This window comes from Oryzias melastigma, linkage group LG5, assembly GCF_002922805.2.
Source record: "Oryzias melastigma strain HK-1 linkage group LG5, ASM292280v2, whole genome shotgun sequence".
NCBI lineage: Eukaryota > Metazoa > Chordata > Actinopteri > Beloniformes > Adrianichthyidae > Oryzias > Oryzias melastigma.
The window spans coordinates 31,478,574-31,500,683 of NC_050516.1; the positions used below are offsets into that span (position 1 = coordinate 31,478,574).

At 39.9% G+C, this 22,110-nt stretch overlaps 2 protein-coding genes across 6 annotated transcripts in view; one reads left to right on the plus strand and one right to left on the minus strand.

Moving 5' to 3' along the window:
• thumpd3 (THUMP domain containing 3) overlaps positions 1-19,865 on the minus strand; it is a 24,981-nt gene extending 5,116 nt beyond the window's left edge. The window contains exons 1-8 of one of the 2 annotated variants that reach the window (XM_024269506.2): positions 19,594-19,865; positions 11,778-12,038; positions 9,622-9,699; positions 9,116-9,505; positions 6,615-6,745; positions 3,984-4,053; positions 3,463-3,578; positions 713-817 (exon numbers count right to left, since the gene is read on the minus strand). In XM_024269506.2, the coding sequence (XP_024125274.1) occupies positions 713-817; positions 3,463-3,578; positions 3,984-4,053; positions 6,615-6,745; positions 9,116-9,505; positions 9,622-9,699; positions 11,778-12,038; positions 19,594-19,830 (1,388 nt within the window). In that variant the 5' untranslated portion in view covers positions 19,831-19,865. Of the gene's footprint in view, positions 1-712; positions 818-3,462; positions 3,579-3,983; positions 4,054-6,614; positions 6,746-9,115; positions 9,506-9,621; positions 9,700-11,777; positions 12,039-12,357; positions 12,429-19,593 lie in introns of those variants that run through there. The other variant, XM_024269507.2, reaches the window with a different exon arrangement.
• srgap3 (SLIT-ROBO Rho GTPase activating protein 3) overlaps positions 19,758-22,110 on the plus strand; it is an 85,347-nt gene continuing 82,994 nt past the window's right edge. For all 4 annotated transcript variants that reach the window (XM_024269502.2, XM_024269503.2, XM_024269504.2 and 1 more), the window contains exon 1: positions 19,758-19,884. In XM_024269502.2, coding sequence (XP_024125270.1) covers positions 19,824-19,884 — 61 coding nt within the window. In that variant the 5' untranslated portion in view covers positions 19,758-19,823. The remainder of the gene's footprint in view (positions 19,885-22,110) is intronic.

The window sequence follows — 22,110 nt, forward strand, 5'->3', positions numbered from 1 at the left end:
AAATAAAAACATAAGAGAATTCATTAAATTATGAGAAAAAGTAAAAAAAAAATTAAGATAATAAATTCATAAAATGACGAGACATAAAAGTAAAAAATTTAAGAGAATAAATCCATAAAATTGTTAGAAAAAAATAAAATTTAAGAGAATAAATTCATAAAATTATGAGGAAAAAGTAATAATTTTGTTAGATTAAAGTTGTAACATTTATAAAAAAAATTAGGAGAATAAAGTTGTCAATTTATCAGGAAAAAGTCAAAAATTTGCGAGAATAAATTCATAAAACTACAAGAGAAAAATCTAAAATTTTAAGAATAACCAATAGAATTATTAGCACAAAAGGTAATATTATTCAAGATGAACGTTAGAATTTCATAAATTATAGAGAAGTTAGGAGATGAAAGTAATTTATTAATTAATTGAAAGTAAATTCATGAGACAAATTTTAAATTTAATTTTTTTTTCATGGTTGCCCTAATGCTCCATTGAAAAAAAGCTTCCAAATGTCAAAATAGAATTTCTTAGGACAGAGTATTTAATCATCAGACAAAACACTGCTATAATTAGAGCTATAGATGCGGTCATCATCTCGTTACGTTTCCCCATAAAAGCTTCTTTAGTGAAATGTGTGCCAACTGTGGTTTCTGCTTGTGTGTTCCTGAGGCTCAGGCGTCACAGAACTCCTGGATCACGTCCCAGTTATGACTGCTACCTCTTCCCAAACGGCATGTCGGTGATGATCACGTCCACAGAGCCGGTCCGGACGGGCAGCCGGCACAGATCCCACTGCACCGTGTCAACGGGGAGCCCAGGTGAGCTGAGAGGAAACAAACGTGTCACTGGCAGCGTTGAGCAATCTCACTTGAACATTTTACAACCAATAACTTAGCCCTAAATGAGTCAGCGCCCAGACAAAGACGTTGCCTCACTTTCAGAAAATGATCCTTGTGAAACAAACGAAAGCCTGATTAGAAAGGAAAAGACGTTGTATTTGCTCAGGTCTGAGATGGTGAAATGTAAACTTCCTCCCCCTGAAGGTCTGATGAAGAAGTATCTACAAAAATCATCCCAGAAGTTTAGATCAAAACAGAAATCAGGAGACACAAAGACCTGAAGAATGTTGGAGAAGAGTTCTGGTTTCAGCCTAAAGAAGAAGGGAGCCGTGCAGAGAAACTACAGAAAACGGATGAGTCACACGATGAAGTGATGGGAAAGAGAAGAGGAAGCAACACTGAGGTCAGACGTGAGCAGCTATGAGCAACAGTAAACAGAAGCTTCAAGCAGACGATCAACACTATAGATGGAATATTTGCTGCTCCAGAAAAGGAGCGGTTCTGCTTCTCCTGGAGGACGGTTCAATTTGGCCACTAGGTGGCGATTGCGCTATAGCGTTATATAGCACTATTCCAGAAGAAGAAGAAAGTACGAGCAAAAAACTGTTTTAGACCACAAATGATTAATTAAAAAAATATTTCCATAAAAGATTTGGGAAAATTCATGAATATGAGTTTATAAAGATGTTAATTTACTCAGTAATGTGTGTTTAGGTCGATCGAGCGTTAGCATTAGCATTAGCTATCCTATGGGAAATTCCATTAAGCGCTAGTGGACTAGCATTATGCGTTAGATTGATCTATATTTTTATGGATCAACTCAAATTGATTAATCAATTTTTATCAACCAAGCCATAGTGGAGGAGTCTGTAACCTGCAGCTCCAGATCCACATGTGACTCTTTGGTCAAACATAAATAAGTCATGGAGACTGCTGACCCAGCATGTCGACCGTCAGAGTCAGCAGGTCCTCTAAACCGAAACTAGCTAAAGAAAACAAATAAACAAAGCCCACAAACTAAGACTACCAAACCTGAACTAAAATAACAAAAGCCAGCAGTGTAAGACTGCTGAGGACAAAGAGGGGAAAAACAACAAAAATAATCAATACAAGAAAAATAAAATAGCAATATTTTAATGTAAGGATTACTTAATTAGCATTTATTAAATTTGTATTAGTTAAATGTATAAATCAATGTCTGAGGAGCACATAGATGATAAACTATGTAGGTTTTTACATCCTGTTGACCTGAAGACGTCTCGTCTTCAGGGATGTAAAAACTTTGGTAAAAACTTTGATCTTTTATGAGTTACAACTACATATTATCTTATGCTGCACAATATTGGTTACTAGCTGCACTGAGATGATCCTGTTTGGCACAGAGTGTCTTTTATTTTGAAAATACGTTATTTGAGCTTCTGTCATACATTAAAGAAATGAAAAAAAAAAAATTGAGACGCTAGGATCTTTTTGGGATTTTTGCTTTTAATCGTGCCAAAAATAGACATAATTCTTATTTATTATAAAATAAAAAGGTCATGAATGCAAATCCAAATTTCTTAAAGACTAAAATAAGACTATACGGCTCCTTCTAGGTTTGGATCAGTAGAAAACGAACCTAAATGTCTCTTTTACTGATAAAGTCATAGAGAGAAGATTTGTTCCGTCTTCATAGCGCCTCTAAAGGGAGCTCAGAAGATGCAAGTGCTGATAGCTGAAGATGCTGAAAGTGATGGCTAAAAACACTGAAGTTGATAGCTGAAATCATTGAAGCCAATAGCTAAAAATGCTGAAGCTGATAACCAGCAAAAAAAATTAGCTAAATGCCAAATTAGCCTGAAAAACTTAAAAAAAGCAACTCAGGTTAGCCAAAACAGCTAGCATGTTACTGAAAAGACAGCTAAGCTTCAAAATAGGCTAAAAAAATGAAAAGACAAAATGACCCAAAACGGTTAGCATGTAGCTGAAAAAATTAGCTAAACTTCAAAATATCCTAAAAACTGAAAACAGCCTAAATCAGCAAAAACAGCTAGCGTGTAAATATTAGCTAAACTCCAAAATAGTCAAAACAAACAAACAAAAAAAGCCTGAAAATGCTTAAAATGATAGCTAAAAACACTGAGGCTGATAACTGAAATCACTGAAGCTAATAGACAGCTAAAATATTAGCTAAATGCCAAATTAGCCTAAAAAAATAAATAAAAAAACTTAGGTTAGTCAAAACAGCTAGCATGTAGCTGAAATATTAGCTAAATTCTAGAATAGCCCAACAAAATCTTCATAAATGCCACAATAGTCCAAAAAGCAGCAGAATGCCCATTTTGAAAACTTTAAAACCGTAACTTTTTAACATAATTATGAATGTAAAAAAGGCAGGAATATTATTCGAGAATAAATCAACTTAAACAATATATAACTTTCAATATTTTATTCTCAATAACAATATTTTCTGTCAAAATTATACAAGTTAGAAAAGATGGCAAGTTAACATCGGGCCGTTGATAACTAAAATGACCTGGAGGGCCGGATGCGGCCCCTGGGCCATGACTTTGACAGTGCTATACAAGTATAATAAAGCTGATAGATACTTGTTTCTATCATCTCCTGCGTCCCTCCACAGCAGACCCACCTTCCCTTCTCCGCCCTCCTCTTCTGCATGTGACAGATGTTGTTGAGCGTGCGGCTCACCGCCATGTCGTTGTTGTCACCAGCAACGTAGAAGGAACTGTTGAACTCTATGGCTCCCTGGAGAACAAACACATTACAGTCTTTACGGTTTGGTATCAAACGTGGACGTGAGGTCATCCCAGAACAAATGGGTTTGGTTCTTATTACCCACCAAGAGATCAGTTTATGAGAGCAGAGTCATAATTAATGTTTTATTTGAAGATCACAGTAAAGGCTGAGTCATAAATATGTCCTTTGACAAATAAGACGCCCTGATGACCAAACATCGGATCGGGCCAAACTTTGACTTTAGAAAACGGGTAACGTCATATTTGGTGTTTAGAATTAAAAATGGTGTCCAAACTGGATTAGAAACTATAGAACTAGACAGTACGAGGTAGTGAATGAATTCCCTCCTGATTTAGGACGAGATGGGACCTTCCACATAAAGAGTATTAAAACAACTACAACGGTCTGCTTTACCTCCAGAGGAATAGCTCCAGTTCCACACATAGGATCCAGTATTATATCAGAGGCCTGGAGTTTACACAGCCTGGAATCAGAAAAACACACAATCACTTCACTATAATGGTTGTTAAAGCCTTTAATCTCATGTCAACATGTGAAATCTGTTATTGCAGCTCAATTCAATCAACACCTAAAGTAAGAAGTGCTTTCCTCAAGACTCAGACAAAATAACTTTCTTTACTTTGTTATCATTCGAACACAAGAATCTTCACTTGTTTCAATTTTTTGGTGACCAAAACAATGTTTTTAAGCCCTTTTTCCTGAAGATTAATGATACTTTAACTCGACGTCTTTCCAAAATGTGTTAATAAGCACCAGCATCGTGTGGGAGGAGCTACTGCCAAATGTCTTCAGCCTGATCGCTACGTGGAGCGGAGATCTCATTATGGAAGACATGCAGGATGACTACAGCAGTGATGTGCGCTGAAGGTTGTGGCTGATGAGACACCGACTCTTTCAAACACATGACAGGACCATACGGGTCATTCTACAACTGGAGAACATTTCATTTACCACCCATCATATTTCAAATTATCCACAAGCAAAATGCTAAAACTTGTAGTTTCTGCCTAAACGTACACGTCTTGAGAAAATCTACAGAAACTGAGAGGAAAGAATGCATGAAAAAAACAAATTGGTCTGGAGAACCCCTTAAAATGACATTTTTACTAGTCCCCTCCTAATGAGCACACTGAGTTTGGGAGGCAGACTATTCCCTGGTGGAAAAAAGGGACCAGAGTATTCCCTGGTGAAGAAAGGGACCAGACTATTCCCTGATGCAGAAAGGGACCAGACTATTCCCTGGTGGAGAAAGGGACCAGAGTATTCCCTGGTGGAAAAAAGGGACCAGACTATTCCCTGGTGGAAAAAAGGGACCAGACTATTCCCTGGTGGAGAAAGGGACCAGACTTTTCCCTGGTGGAGAAAGGGACCAGACTATTCCCTGGTGGAGAAAGGGACCAGAGTATTCCCTGATGGAGAAAGAGACCAGACTATTCCCTGATGCAGAAAGGGACCAGACTATTCCCTGATAAAGAAAGGGACCAGACTATTCCCTGATGCAGAAAGAGACCAGACTATTCCCTGATGCAGAAAGGGACCAGACTATTCCCTGATGCAGAAAGGGACCAGACTATTCCCTGGTGAAGAAAGGGACCAGACTATTCCCTGATGCAGAAAGAGACCAGACTATTCCCTGATGAAGAAAGGGACCAGACTATTCCCTGGTGAAGAAAGGGACCAGACTATTCCCTGATGCAGAAAGAGACCAGACTATTCCCTGGTGGAGAAAGGGACCAGACTATTCCCTGATGCAGAAAGGGACCAGACTATTCCCTGTTGGAGAAAGGGACCAGACTATTCCCTGGTGGAGAAAGAGACCGGACTATTTCCTGTTGGAGAAAGGGACCAGACTATTAGAAATTAAAATCTAGACTCAAACGTGAATCAATTTTATTCCAACACCTCTAGCGGTTTTATGACACATTTTAACACAAAATAAACAGTAAACAAACATGAAAAACATTCAATGGACTGTGAAAACATGTAATAAAACTGCGCATGATTAACTTAAAAAAAAAATAAAATTAGATTTCTGCTTTTATAGATTTTGGGTTTCTTTGCCTCCACCTTTAACTCCAACCTCAAACGTGGAATTCAAAATATGAGGGGAAAACGTTTGTTTATTAAGCTCTATGTGTAGTCAAGTGAAATCTTTCCAAAACAAATGACATACCACAAACGCCCTTGCATCACCAAGCCGCTCAGTCGTCATGTTCCGATCCCAAAAGAAAACACTGAGGCGTGACTCGAGCGCCACAAAGGAGATTCCCCTGTTGCACTGGATATACCTGTCCTTCTTCAGTATCTGCCTCATAGCCATCGCAAAAGTCTTTTGTCTAAAAATATCTTCGTCAAAGCGTGAAAAGATGCCACTTGTGAACGTGAACCGGTTCAGCTTTGGGTCAAAACTGCTGGAACCAAACAACCTGCAGCTCAACCACGTCCTGACGAAAAGAAAAGTGGAAAGTTTGGTTTGACGGAAGGGAATTCCATCAAACCAAAACTTTATTTACAACATAATAACCTCAATTCAGAAACCTGTGCAGATTTCCTTGGCTTTTGTGCATTTATCATCGGCACTAAAGTCAAAACCCTGAGAGTTGATGAGGTTCTGCAGCAGGGATGGGACACTCCAGACCTCGAGGGCCGCATTCCTGCAGGTTTGATTGGCTGCCAGCTTCCTCCAGGTAAAGTGAAGCCAACAGTAGGATGATAACTAGACTAACTCCATCACGACAGCATGGAGCCTCTTCTCAGCTCCTTCATTGCAAAACAGCAGAAATACAAAGGTTTCACCCACAGCTTCTGCTATAGCAGTTATTAGACCCATGTTTGTCCTTTTTTATAAACAGTACAGTATCTTTGATTAGGAGCTGTAAGGAGGAGAAGCAAAGACAGTTGTAGGTTTCCGATGTTTTCTAAATTCATGAGTTTAAAATCCAGAACAAGAGTGCACACAGATCCATCCCTGAAACCCGAGAGCATTCTTGAGGTTTTAGGTCTGATGTGAACAGGTGAGGTTACCTGAGCATGCCGTAACACAAGGTGGAACGCAGAGTGGTGGGCCCAAAGTGACTGATGTTTCTCCTGTGAAGGCTTTCTTCCGTCAGGGCGATACCAACCACCATCTCTTCATTGTGGATGTTCAGTAGAACCTGCAATAAAAGAGGTTGTTTCAGTTTACAGCACTTTTATGCTCTTGGGTTTTGGTTTAGAGAAATTGTTTTTAAAACTTTTAAAGGTTTAGTCATATCTAACTTCCTGGTTTTCATCTTTTGAAGATGACAGACGTCTTCATTGAATCCACACCAGTATTGTGTAATGATTCTTGTATTGTTCAATTAAAAGGTCAAAATATCTTCCTGCTCTATGAATGTCACTTACATCATTGCTTTGATCAACGTTTTCACAGAAGCTGCAATAAAATCAAACCATCAATAATAAAAAATGTAAAAAGGTTATACAGTATATTTAGGAAATACAATCATCTTTAACTTTTACTGAACAGTCTAAGTACAAATGTCAACTAGATTTATAGCATTACCTGCGATAATACTAGTGTGTATGCTGCATTTGGCCGCTGAAACTGATAGCTGAAAATGCTGAAACTGAAGCTTGCCAAAATATTTGTAAAATGCCAGATTAACCAAAAAAACCTGAAAAACTCTAATTTTCACAAAACAGCTAGCATAATGCTAAAATATTGGCTAAACTCCACATTAGAATAAGGAAATAAAAAAAATCAAATTTTGACAAAACAGTTAGCATAACGCTAAAATATTGGCTAAACTCCACATTTTCTTAAACAGTTTTTAAAAAGTAAAATTTTGAAAAAACAGTTAGCATAACGCTAAAATATTGACTAAACTCCACATTTTCCTACACAACTTTCAAAAAGTCATTTTTTTACAAAACAGTTAGGATAATGCTATAATATCGGCTAAATTCCACATTAGCATAAGGAAATAAAAAAAAGTAAAATTTTGACAAAACAGCTAGCATAATGCTAAAATATTAGCTAAACTCCAATTAGCCTAAAGAAATTTAAAAAAGGCAAATTCCGACAAAACAGTTAGCATAATGCTAAAATATTGGCTAAACTCCACATTTTCCTACACAACTTTCAAAAAGTCATTTTTTTACAAAACAGCTAGCATAATGCTACAATAAAAGCCAAATTCCAAATCCCCCCCAGAAACAAAGAGAACATTTTGAAGATTGAATGCTGTCTATAGCTGTAAGTATATGCAGAATTTCACAAGTTTCAAAGTGCACAAAGTTTTTTAATTATTTGAGCACTTTCTAACTCATTTCCTAAGGAGCATATTTTGCTCAATATTTCAAACTATAAAGTTTATAAATACGAAAAGTACAAGCAGTAATTTCCTGAACGAGCTGAATATTTTGATACCAAGTTTGCTGAAAGTGTGATTAAAAAGTTTATACGTGTCGGAATGAAGGACAGAATAGTGAGAACCATTAATCGCTTTTGTGTGTTTCTTTTTCTGGTTTGCATGCATAGTGTTTACAATGATAAACAATATTAATCTTTAGAGTTTTCTAATTTGTTTCTTCTTCACTTTGAATTTTTCCCACATTTCAATTTTTGGAACCTTGAGTTGTTAGAATAACTGAATTTTCCCACAGCGGTATCAATACAGTTTATGTTATCTTTTATAAAAAACGTTACAGCTGATAGATTCTTGAATTAATCAACCTCTTTTCATTTAAAATAAGTGGGTCAAAGAAACAAATTCTCCCTGTGACAGATGTAAACAGGAACGGTGTCATTTCACAAACGTTCTGCAGCCGTACTTGTATTGAGACGTATTTGGATCTTTTTCAAACTTTGTCTAAAATTTTAAAAAGAATCAGTCAAACCGGATCATCTTTGTTTGGAATGAGCCTGTTATTGTGGAACCATCAGACACCCAAAGTAGAGCTGGGTTGACCCAATCGATCTAAGATGAAAAGATCAAAACAAAATAAATGTGTAAACTCAAATGGAATTGAATTAAGTGGATCGAAAGAATCAGAAAATCAAATTAATTCTGTAAATTATTATCAACACTATCAATAAACCTTTACCCAAAGAACTGGAATACATGTTGTGAAGCTTTTGGCATGAGGAGGAATTCTGCTGAATTGGATTCTTTTGGTGTTAATCCGGGACACAAAGAGTCGTTTCAAACTGTAAAACTTAAATTCCTGCTAAGAGGAAGACTGGAAGAATTCTATTTGACCCGGCAGTCTTTCATGGACTTTTTTGGAAAACTATTCTTTACATTTACTACTATAACAGGACAAAGTGGATATTTTAGCAGAACCTAAAAATCAATCGAATCCTTTATTACTCCCACAATGGGGAAATTCTCTAATCCATAACTCAAAAAACTCAATTAAAAAAACAGAACTCAACACCATGACTGTAATGCTCTGGTTTCCCTGAAATAAGAAATTGAATCTTCACTGTTTTGGCACAGAAATGAAATAAGCAGCAGTCGTGCCAGAACAAGCATGCCCACCTCGACGTCAAACTTTGTCATGTCCGCCTTCCACTGGAAGAATTCTTGGACCGCTCCACCAAAATCCCGGGCTGCCTCGTTGGAGGAAAAGCTGTGTTTGTCTCCCGCCCTGTTGCACGTCACGCGGAACTTGACGAGTTTCTCCTCGGCGGCCGTCTCCGGCGGCTGGCTCTCCGTGTCCGGAGCGTCCCCGCTCTGCTCCTGGGCCGGCTCCTGCTGCTGCTGCTCAGCCGTATCGCAGACCTCGGAGTCCGGCTTCGCTCTGGTGGAGTGCCCTCCTTTTCTGTGGCCTTTCTTCTTCTTCAGGGTTCGGTTTAACCTCCACACCTCCAGCGCATTAGTCCATGGAAGTTTGGATGCGAGTTCCTGCAACTCCATCAACGTCTCTTCCTGCAGAAACCACATGGATTAACAAGCTAAGGATGCGACCCACAAATAAACATAAATATTGGTTAAATTTGTAAGAACAGGAAGTGACCCAGCATGAGGAACAGGGTCTGCCTTACCTTGGATTCTTTGAAGTGATATTGATCGTATTCCTTCACCACGACAAACAGATTGTCAACAGACCGCAGACGATGAACCTGGAGGAAAATCAAACAAAATTATGTAAATCCACCTTAATGCTGTTCGACTGCTGCACGCCGAAACGTTCTTTGCTGATTATGTTGGTTTACCCAATTAAAAACTAGCCAGATGAAGCTTCATGAAGCCTTTCATCCAAATGATTCACTCCAGAGCAATTCCTCATGAAGCTTCCTTTCTACCCTCAACACCTAATCAGCAATTTGGGTCAATTCCTCACAGAGAACAAAGCAGTAAGAGCCACAAAGTCTAAATTCATCCTTTAAAAAAACACTGATTCATGTTATTGTTATTATAATAAATGTAAATGAATTATTTTTTTGGCATACATTAAGGAAAATATAAAAAGAAAACAGCCTTTTAGTAACTTTTGACAGAGTTTTTCAAAATAAAAGACACCTTATGTCACAAAGAATGCAGCAACTGTAGTAGTGGGTGGTGTAATGTCAATCAATCAATCAATCAAGATACTTTATTAATCCCCTGGGGGGAAATTCATTTCTGTCAGCAGTAATTAAAAAAATGTTCATCTCAGTGAGAAACTTATAAATCTAATGAATTAAAATTAAATCAGAGCTCCTGAAGTGACCCTTACTGTATTTTCAAACCATAAGGTGCACCTAAAACATTTTAATTAGTTTAAAATAGAAAATCTGAGCCACATGTGGCTCCAGAGCTGCAGGTAGCAGAACTCTGCTCTAGGAGGACATCTAGTGGACGCAAGAAGAATCATTTTTTATTGGTTGAAGTGCAACATTTTGAAGAAAAAGATCCTTTGAATAAATGTCAAAGCATGTACTTTCTGTGTGTGTTTATTTATGTATTGATACAAATAAAATTAAAAAAATGAATTTGTTGTTTTCTCAACCTCAAAGGAAAATTGAGCAAATACTGAAAATTTCAACGAGGTGAGAGAAGGGGTGGATTTAGACTTTACAGGTGCTGATTCTGATCCCATCTATAAACTAATTAGCTCTTTTAATATTTTCAGGTCAGATTACTTGTTTTATTTAGAAGTAATAATTTAGAAACAACAGTTTCCACAAAATCTCACTGAATAGAGATAAATGCTGAACATTGAAAGTTAGAAGGGCATTCTGCTAGCTTTTAAGACTACCGGTATTTTAGCATTTATTGAGGTTTTTAAGGGTATTTTGGAGTTAAGCTAATACTTTAGCTACATGCTAGCTATTTTGACTAATTTGACTTTTTTGTTTTTTAGGCTAATTTGGAGTTTAGTTAACACTTCAGTTAGTAACAGTAGCCTTTGTTTTAACGGTATCAGTCTGCTTTTTTTACGCATTGCTAACAGGGTTAGGCATAATTGTACATATGCTAACACGGCTAACGTGTAGCAGTGTCATTCTGTGTTTTTGCTACTATCAAGGTTTGGAGTTAGCGTTGTAACAGTAACGTTTGTTATAGCTCTATCAGTCTGTTTTTTACGTGTTACTAACAAGGTGAGGCATCTTTTTTAGGCTAATTTGAGTAAATATATCAGCTGCATGCTAGCTTTTTGGCTAGCTTAGGGTTTTTTTCAGTTTTTTAAGGCTAATTTGGCATTTAACTAAAACTTTAGCTGGCTATCAACTTCAGCATCTTCAGCAGCCAAATTCAGCTTCCAGCATTCACACTAGCATCATTGCAGGTAATGCTATGTGTCTATTTTTAAGTTAATTTAAAGCTAATGATGGTTAAGATGTGTGCTTTACATCCAGTTTGCGTATGACCTGATTAGTCGATTAATCTGAAAAAATAATCAGTGATTAGTCGACTATTAGTCGTTTGTACTGTTGTGATCGGGAGAAGGTCCTGTGTTCAGATCAGACCAACATGGAGATTTTTTGGCATCAACTCCACCGTTTGGAGGAATAGAAATGCTGCCTATGACCCCCAACAACACCATCCTCACTGTTAAGCATGGAGGTGGAAGCTTATTAGTTTGGTTTTTTTTCTGCACACTTCACTGGGTGGAAGGGAGGATGGGCGGAGTCATGTACTGTCAAATCCCGAGTGAGAACCTCCTTTACTCAACCAAGAGGCTTGTAAGAACACTAGTGCCGGGTGGGATTTGTACCTGAAAGAGTTTATCAGTAGAAACCGGGAAATAGATGCGTCCCCGGTCTCTGCTGACCCGAGCATCCACTCCGATCTTCTCCTTCACCTCCTCTGCCGCCGTGTGCTCGAACCCGGTGGGCACGGTCGCTCCGATGGTCACGGTGAGCTCAGTCTCAGGGGAGGGGGCAGAAGAGGCGTTCACGGACTCTGACGTTTCCTCTGCGGGTTGTTTATCCCCATCAGAGCTCATGATGATGGTTTGGAGAGAGCTGGAGCTTCGCTGTACAGCAGGATGCAAAAATCGGGAGATAGACCTAAAGATCACGTTATAGTTCTGCATGTCTGCTGGGACTAAACGTTCATCCCTTAAAAATAAAAGCTGTCACGGCGAATATGTTAACACTGACATTCACCTAGCAAGCTAGCATTAGCTTAAGGAGGAAAAAGTTGGAAAGGAAACGATAATAAATCAATCTAAATGCAGAATAAAACAAGAACAAATTATGTAATTTTACTAAAAACGCGCGGCATTTGAAGAAAATATTTGAAAGATATTTATTAGTGAAGCGTAACGTTCAGTGGACTTGAGTGGGACAAACCTGGCACGCGCACGAGGAGGTGACAGGACGTTATTTCCGCTTAGCAGCGATACTTCCGTTTTTTTCCAGAATAAAAGCACACTTCACACTTTTCCGAAAAAATAAATAAATAAAAGTTTTTAAAAAATCACAGAAAAACTTGTCCAACGTATTATATCTCTTTTTTTAATTAAATAAGCAGGGATAGTGCTTTTTTCGTCATTTTTAGTGTTTTTAAAATCATTTTTATAGTAATTTTAGTGTTATTGTCTTATTTTCTCCGATTGTCTTTTTCATTTTTGAGAGAATGCCTCATTATTTTGTGTACTCCAAATTAACAACATAAAATAAAAAATGTATAATATATATAAATAAAAAAGGAAAAACAATTATAACTGCTCTTAGAAATCTAAATTAAATTTGTAAGGCATTAATACATAAAAAACCCCAACTAAGATACTAACTCAAATTAAAGGGTAAGGAAAACAGTCCAGGTAAACAATTTAAAAGTTTGGTAGCATTCTTATTTTTTAAAAAATCTTTTCCTTTAAGATAATACTAATCCAACTTGTTTAAAAAATGGGACATCAAAATCAACATTTGTGAATAAGAAATTTACCAAAAATAACTAAATTGTGGCATAAAAACAGAATATTCTTTTCTTTGTCAATACAACCAAATTGAATATTGGAGTAAGTAAATAATGGAATTGTATTTTTTGTTGAAATCCATGAATAGAAATCTACTCAAAAATTACAATAATAAAATAAATGCTTTAGGGTTTATATTTTATGTTTACATATTTGATGTTTACTTTTATTATTTTAATGTTCTGAGTTTTGGGGTTTTTTTCATGTAAAAATCTGTTGTGATTCTCATAAGTGGTCAACAGAGGGCGCTGTGACACAAACATGTGAGCTGGAATGTCTCATAGGATTCAATTCAACAGATGTAAAAATTTCTGTTAGATCCAAAACTGAGTTTTACCTGTTTGTCTTTGGTCTGTATTTATATCAAAATATTCCACTCAAACTTAAAAAAAGGGATGAAAAAACTATAAGAAAAGGTGGAAGAAGAAATAGTAACTGTGGACATATGTTCGCTGACAGAGACAAACTGACAACATAAAAAATAAAATGTCAAAAAACAGACAAAATAACACTAGTCAACAATAAAGCACATGGACTTTCATAAGATAAAACCTGTGTGATGTTTTGTGACCATTTTTGTCCTTTCAATTGATAGTAACATGAAACTGTCTGCATTTTATTCAAACATAAGTACATACATATTTTAGTTTGTTTCATTTCTTGCAGGTTGCATGGATTTGTAAATAATTTTAACAGTTTTTTTTTCATCCCTAAGAATCAGTCAGTTGCTGACTAAGTGTGAAACCTGAAAGACATGTGGGTGTTTGCTCATGATGTGAAACAAACAACACAGCAGATGGTCAGTGTTCCAAAATGTACAATCTCTGAATCCAAAAACTTTTTGGGCACTTATATAAGCTGTAAATCCACAGCTTTTCTGAGAAAAAGAAAAACATCCAGCAGGGCCAAGTGGACCCCGTATGGCTTAAAAGTGGGCAGAAAATCTGGGCCCCAATTGGGTTTGTTTGCAGTTTCTGTGGAGGACTCGCCTGTTTGCCACATTGGCTTAAGTGGACACTCAGTGGGTTGGCCCACTCTGCTAGCCAGCCTGTGGATGGCGTAGCATGCTAGCAAGCGCCACTGTAGCAAGCTCTGCTGTATCGAGCTAGGAAGCTCTGCTTGTTAGTGAGCTCCGGCGTATCAAAATACTGAGCACCATTATATCAAGATATCAAGATAGCAAGCAGAATCAATCTAGCGAGCTCCGTTGTACTGAGGTCGTGAGCTCCGCTATATCAAGCTAGCGATCTCTGGTGTCACTTGCTAACGAGCTCTGCTGTATCAAGCTAGCAAGCTCTGCTTTAGCATGTTAGTGAGGTCCGCCGTATCAAGATATTGAGCACCACTATATCAAGCTAGCGATCTCTGGTGTCGCTTGCTAACGAGGTCTGTGGTATCAAGCTAGCAAGCTCCACTGTAGCGATCTAGCGAGCTATGCTATATCGAGCCAGCAAGCTCTGCTACATCAAGCTAGCGAGCTCTGCTGCATCAAGCTAACGAGCTCTGCTGTATCAAGCTAGCGAGCTCCACTGTAGCGATCTAGCAAGCTATGCTATATCGAGCCAGCAAGCTCAGCTGTGTCGAGCTAGCGAGCTCTGCTGTAGCTAGCTAGTGACCTTCACGATCCACTGGGCAGCTGGCTAGCATGGCGAGCCAACCCACTGAGTGCCCACTTGGGGCAAACACAGGTGTGGTCACCACTGAAACTACGGACAAACCCTTTATGGGCCACATTTTCTGCCTACTTTTAAACCGTTTGGGCCCTCCTGGCTTTGCTGGCTGGGGATGCTTCCAATTGGGAGCACAGAAAACCTCTTTATGTTTGCTTCTCTGAAGAAAATCTAACCTATTTGAATGATCCTTTGTTGTTATCCACTTAGAAACATCTGAGTATTATTTATCATTGTGAATTATTAGCCTCAGGTCAGATATCAAAACCTTTTAATTCCTTCTGTGTTAAACAATAACCAGCTGAGTTTATTGGTTCTTTATTGTGTCACATTTGGCATTAAAAATATGAACCAATCAATTTGGCTACCCCATGTTAAGTTAATGAGCTTCCCAAAATATTCAAATCAGCTCATAATGACTCTAAAATGCCTCCAGCTCTCACTGAGACCTCATTATGTACCAAATGGTGACGACTTAAACTCCGAAGTAAAGTGCTGGTAACAGCAGAGCTGCAGGGTTGACTGCACAAGCGATGACAGATGTACTTCAGATGAAAACTTCTGTAACTACCATATTTTCTGAACCATAAGGCGCACTTTAAAGCTTTAATTTTTTCAATAAAACGACAGTGCATCTTAAAGTCTGGAGCGCCTTATATTTGGATTAATTCTGGTTGTGCTGACTGATGCTGAAGCGATTTTGAGAGATACACTGCGCTTTATTACAAAAAAGCTTGGGTGTTATTGTAAATATGCTAATGCGGCTAATGTGTAGTAGTGTCAATTTCTTTTTCCTGTTACAGGTTACTACCAAGGTTGGGAATTAGCGTACAACGTTTGTTTTAGCGGCATCACTCTGTTTTTTTTACATATAGCTAGCAGGGTTGGGCATTATTGTACATATGCTAACACGGCTAACATGTAGCGGTGCCGTACTGGGTTTTTGCTACATGATACTATCAAGGTTGGAAGTTAGCGTAGTAACAGTAACGTTTGTTTTAGCTCTATCAGTCTTTCTTTTTACACATATGCTAACACGGCTAACGTGTAGCTGTGTCATACTTTGTTTTTGCTACGTGATACTGTCAAGGTTAGGAGTTAGCGCAGTAACAGTAACGTTTGTTTTTGCTGTATCTGTCTGTTTTTTTACGTGTTGCTAACAGGGTTGTGCATTATTGTACATATGCTAACATGGCTAATGTGTAGCTGTGTCATTCTGTGTTTTTGATACATGATACTATCAAGGTTAGGAGTTAGCGTAGTAACAGTAACGTTTGTTTTTGCTGTATCTGTCTGTTTCTTTTTACACATATGCTAACACGGCTAACGTGTAGCTGTGTCATTCTGTGTTTTTGCAACATGATACTATGAAGGTTGGGAGTTAGCATACTCACAGTAACATTTGTTTTAGTGGCATCAGTCAGTTTTTTTAACGAATTGCAAACAAAGTTGTGAATTACAGGTATTGTGAATATGCTAATGTGGCTAATGTGTAACATGTTAGAAACGAGTTGTAAATATACTGTGAATGTAGTTATTAATTATCAATTACTAGAAGAATGTGATTCTTTTCTTTCTCGCTTAAAGTTCAGTGTGCCTTATATGTGACGAAAGTCCCTAAAATTAACATTTTGGTTCAGAAAATACAGTAAATAAATCATTTCTAGACAAAAACTTGATAAATAAATGTTTTGACATCAAATGACCCCAAATAGATTTTTTTTTTAATCTCAAGTCAGGTGGGATCGATACTTTTTACTCAATTAGCAGAACATTTATTATTTTCTCAACAGTTTTGTTTAAAATGTGAAAGGTTGAAGCAAAATGACTTCTAAATATATTAAACTTACTTCTTTACAGTAATATTTTGTGAAGGACGGCTAAGAATTGTATCTTCATTGGACTTCTTAAAGACGTGAGATCCGACCCAGATCTTCAGAGTTGTTACATCACATGTGAACTATCTGCAGATTCCTGTGGGGCAGGTATCTAAAATTAAAACACGTTCAATCAAGAGGGTAATGACTTGCAGTAATTAGTTTAACACCTTCACTGAAGACCTCTCTAAATGCATTTCTTCTCATGCTGAGCTAATAATTGCATAGATGTGGTTAGAGTGCATGTTTATTTGGAAGTGTGATCTTTTTTATGAAGAGCATATAGTTCAGGGCCTGAACCAGAGGAGCTGAAGCAACAGAGGCACAACAGAAAGTAATCACTGCCAACACCTCTGTGCGTAAAGGGTCAGAGAGCTCTTACAGGGTTGGTGGTTCAGAACTTACGCATCCTCTTTTGCATCACTGTGAAGTTGATTTGGAAATAGACCAGCTAAAGAACGGAGGACGAACAGACTTACAGAGTTGCAAAACATCTTCAGACCTGAAGCTTATTTAGATTTTGTAACTATGACGTGGATATTTTTGGATTACGAGAGAAAAAAAAGCTGTTGTAAGAGTTTTGCACGCAAGAGTTGAACCAAGAGCCTTGTTGATGACAGAAAAGATAAAAATCAAAATGTTCTGCAACATTTTTCTATTTATGGCTCAAAAACGACATAGTTATAGTGCTATATTGATTATACAAGACTTTTATTTAAATTGCTTAGTTTTGTTGAAGTACAAATGAAGGAGCAACCTAGCTAGTTTATATAAAAAACCAGAGTGTACTTTAAAAAAAGAGAAAATAGAGACCAGGGGAACATGAGACCTGTGTGCTTCAGGAAAACAAAACTAAACAAAACGCTGATTAGTTAAGTGGGTTGAAATGAGTGCACTTAAACCACAACAAAGACCGACAGGTCTGAGAAAAAAAAAACAAGACTAAACACATAAGGAACATAAAAATGAAATTAAAGTGTCTAAAAGAGGACGGCACGGTGGAGTAGTGGTTAACGTTCTCCGGTTCAAATCCTGCTCAGTACATTTCTGTGTGGAGTTCACATGTTCTCTGGTTTCCTCTCACAGCCCCAAAACACAATTCTGGTTAATCAGTTACTCTTAATCGTCCTTCTGTGTGCATGTGAGTGGTTCAGATTCAGGGTGTACCCACCTTCACCCAACAGCAGCTGGGATAGGCTCCAGCATCTTCATGAAAGGGATTCAGCTGGAAGGATGGGTATTATTCAAAAAAAAATAGGGGAATTTTTTTATCCTAAAATGATGGAATATTTGTTAACTTTGTTAACAGGTGTAACTCACCAGTTTCTGGACATGCGATGAGTAAAACATTACTCACAGTTTACAGCAACTTTATTACAGCAAAAACCTATGTGTTTCTGACCTTTGGAATGAGTTACTCTCATTTCTGGTGGTCTGCATGACGAAAACATGCATTTCAGAGATCCTCTGCAATGTGTCAGTGTGTCACAACACATTGTGAGTCACATTGTGAGGCTTTTGAGCCGAGAATAGCCAAGGTGACAGATAACACAGTCCCCTCTAAACGGCGAAGCGTCCAGATGACAGGACCGGCTCTGAAACATAACCAGGCTGTCGCCATTAAGATGCTTCACAACACAGAAGCACTCGAGTCCACAAGGCCAAGTGGGGCCCACATGGGGAGTATGAAAATGTAGAAGTTTGGATTTGTCCACAGTTTCTGTGGAGGCCCCACCTGTGTTTGCCCACATTGACTTAAGTAGACACTCAGTGGGTTAGCTCGCTACGCTAACGAGCCGCCCGGTGGATAGCAAAGCTTGCAAGCTCGGCACAGCGGAGCATGCTAGCTCGCTACAATGAAACTCGCTACAGCAGAGCTCACCATCTCACCATCTCGATACAGCGGAGCTTGCTAGCTTGCAACAGCATAGCACGCTAGTTCGCTACAACAAAGCTAGCTATAGTGGAGCTCACTAGCTCAATACAGTGGAGCTAGCTATCCCACTACAGCAAAGCTCCACTACAGTGGAGCTCGCAAGCTGGATACAGCAGAGTTTGCTAGTATGCTACAGCAGAACACGCTAGTTCGCTAGAACAAAGCTTGCTGAAGCATAGCTCCCTAGCTCGAAATTGTGGAGCTCGATACAACAGAGCGTACTAGCTTGCTACAGCGGAGCACGCTAGCTCGATACAACAGAGCTTACTAGCTTGCTACAGTGGAGCACGCCAGCTCAATACAGCGGAGCTCACTAGCTCACTACCGCAGAGCTCACTAGCTTGATACCGTAGAGCTCGCTAGCTCGATGCAGTGGAGCTCGCTAGTTTGCTACAGCACAGCAAGCTAGCTCGCTACAATGAAGCTTGCAAGCAAGCTACTGCGGAGCTCACTTACTCAATACAGCGCTAGCTCACTAACATGCTATGCCACCCACAAGCTGGCCAGGGAAGCGAACCGACCTGCTGAGTGTCCATTTAAGCCAATGTGGGCAAACAAAGGTGGGGCCACCATTTTCTGTCCACCATGTGGGCCCCACTTGGCCTGGTTGGGTTCCCACAGAATCTGAGAGAAGGGCCTGAAACTTCAAATCTGTCCACTTATACTTGAACAAGTATGACCACAATGAACGGACGTGTGTTTGTGCTTACTTTAATTGTCTGTCAGTTTGGACAGAAGATGAAGATCTGAGACTGTCTGCACACAGCAGGACATCATGTTGAAGATGAGAGCATCAGGAGGTGTTGAGCCGTTTAACCGCCAAACTTCTCACCTCCTCGTGCTCTGACTCCTCTTTGAAGAAAGTGATGCTGAGAAAAAATCATTCGCTTTATCTTTGGTGATCTTATGCAAATCAGGATCAGATCTGAGATCGTTCTGTTGTCTGGGGTGTGCGGGGGGAGGGTTAACGGGGACAGCATGAGGAGGGTCACGTGAGGATGTTTTAAAGTCCCGTTTCCCCGCAGCAGCAGCAGCAGCAGCAGCAGCAGCAGCAGCCGCGCGGGGTGTCGGGCTGAGCGCGCGCGCGCATGTCTGTTGGGTCTCGGCTGGCTGGAAGCCCTCACCATCATGTTGCCGCTGCAGTTCTGAGCTCGACTGTTGCCTTTTGTGTTCGGAGGAGGGAAGCGCAGCAGCGGACCGATGCTCCAGCACCGCGTCTCCTGCCCTGAATCCGGACCGCAGACGCACCGCAGCGCGCAGCCTTCTTCGGGCTCCATCGAGGGGAAGCGGACGGAAGAGAGCGGAAAGTCCTCGGCCATAACAGGGGGGTCCTCTGCCCACAAACCGTGGAGCCATGTCATCGAAATTCAAGAAGGACAAGGAGATCATAGCGGAGTACGAGACCCAAGTGAAAGGTGCGGTGAGCGCGCGCGGCGTTTGGGCATTGTCTGTGTTTTTCCACGCGCACCTTTGTACGGAACGCCCAATAAAGAAAGCACTGATGGACTTCTCCAGTCAGCTGACAGCAAAGCAATGGCAGGAGGCTGTTTTCTATCTGGAGCTCTGTCTGTGTTTACATTGTTTCATTGATCCGAATTATGAATGCAGCTTTTGTTTCCATTCCAGTAATTAAAAGGGTTTTTATCTGGTCAATATGTCAGGACATAATCATTGACACGATAGAGACTGCATGGCTGGGTGAGGTGGCATTTGGGTGTCATATAGAGGAAGAATTGATCAGTGGCTGACACGGACTAAACCATCATTGATGTGCAGATTTGGCCACTGTGATGATTCTGAAGTCAGTGAAAATGTTTTTACTCATCCATGTTGGCAACTTCTTTGCATCATCATGTTGTTGTTGTTGGGAAAAGCTGTCAAGCCAGAAGCTCATGTATCCATTACAGTCTGTGCCAACACTGCTGATGAAAATGCATTTATTACCAGAATGTCACTTCGTTAGCATTTCTTGTCTCATTGTGAACCTCATTTAAATGTTTGGACTCATTTGATTATAAGAATGTCATTCGAATGCCAGAACATTTGCTAAAACCGTAGAAGACAAAGCAGCTTCATGAAATCTACTGATTGGTAGTTCTTAGAAAGACAGATTCATAGTCAAAGGCAAAGGATGTTGAAGACCAAATTTGATGAAAATTGTGTTTTTGTGGACGCGTCCAGAACCGGTACCCTAACATAACCCGGTACTGCTTCGCACCCAGTTCGCAGCTGTACCAGTTTGGGTCCGGTACCACATCTGGTCCGGTGTCGAGTTAGGTTTAGGGTACCAGTACCAGGTTTGGGTACTGGTGTGCTACGCGTCGCAGTACCGGACCACATATTTTTGGCTAAGGACCCTTTTTCGTCACTTTTTGACGTATTAGGCGTCCTCAACTTGTCTTTTTTTGGCGTGCTGGTTGTACGTAAAATCAAGGGTCCGTAACCCTCGGGACGCAGTCCCGGATGCAGTACAGGATGCAGTACCTATTACCGGTACCTTAACCTTAACCCGGTACTGGTCTGCGTGTGGCACCACGTCCAGTTTGCGCCCAGCATCGTGTCTGGTACTAATTCTGGTCCGGTACCCGGTATCGAGTTAGGGTTAGGGTACTAGTATCAGATTTAGGTACCCGAACGCTACGTGTTACGGTACTGGACCGGTTCTGGTTCGCGGCCCGGAGGTTGGGGACCCGTTATTAATGTTTGGCTAAGGCCCCCACCGCATCACTTTATGCAGTGGTAGGGCGGTCGACTCGATCAGAAGATTTCCGCCAAATGGCGAAGTCTCCTCGGGCAAGACACAGAACCCCACATTGCCTCTAATGGAAGGTTGGCGCCAGTGTGAATGGGTCTGTGACTGTAAAGCGCTTTGGACCTTGAAGGAATGTGGAAAAGCGCTCTACAAGTAAACGCCATTTACTTTTCGGACGTTTTTGACGTGTCTCCAGCTCGTCATTTTTTGATGTACTGGGTGTACGTAAAATTAAGGGTCAGCAAACCCTCGGGACGCGGTACTGGACGTGGTACTGGACGTGGTACTGGACGCTGTACTGGATGTGGTACTGGATGCAGGACCGGATGTGCACTGGTCCTCAGGACTGGTACCCCCACCCAGTACAGAATACCCTAACCACATTAAATCAAATCTTTATTTATAGAGCACTTTTCCACCGATGGCAGCTCAAAGTGCTTCACATTAAAAACATTTCTAAATTTAAGAGCCAATGAGTATAAAGACAAAAAATATATTAAAAAGAAGTCGGTAAAATGAAAATCATAACCATAACCTGGTACTGGTTTGTGCCCGGTTCACACCCGGTACTACCGTGGTCGGGTTAGGGTATCAGTACCGGGTTTGGGTACCTGTGCACTACGAGTCGCGGTACTGGACTGGTTCTGGTTTGCGGCCCGGAAGTTGGGGACCTGTGACTTAATGGGAACAGCCAGTACGACGATCTGGGGACACTCAAAGGGATGGTGAGGGGTCCTTAAACAAACGGCAATATGTGACAACTTGGGATTTGGTCCGGGGTCTGGTTAGAGTCAGGGTACCTGTACGGATTTTGGTACCCGTGCACTATGCGTCGCGGTACTGGGCCGGTTCTGGTTTGCACCCGGAGGTTGGGGACTCATGATTTAAT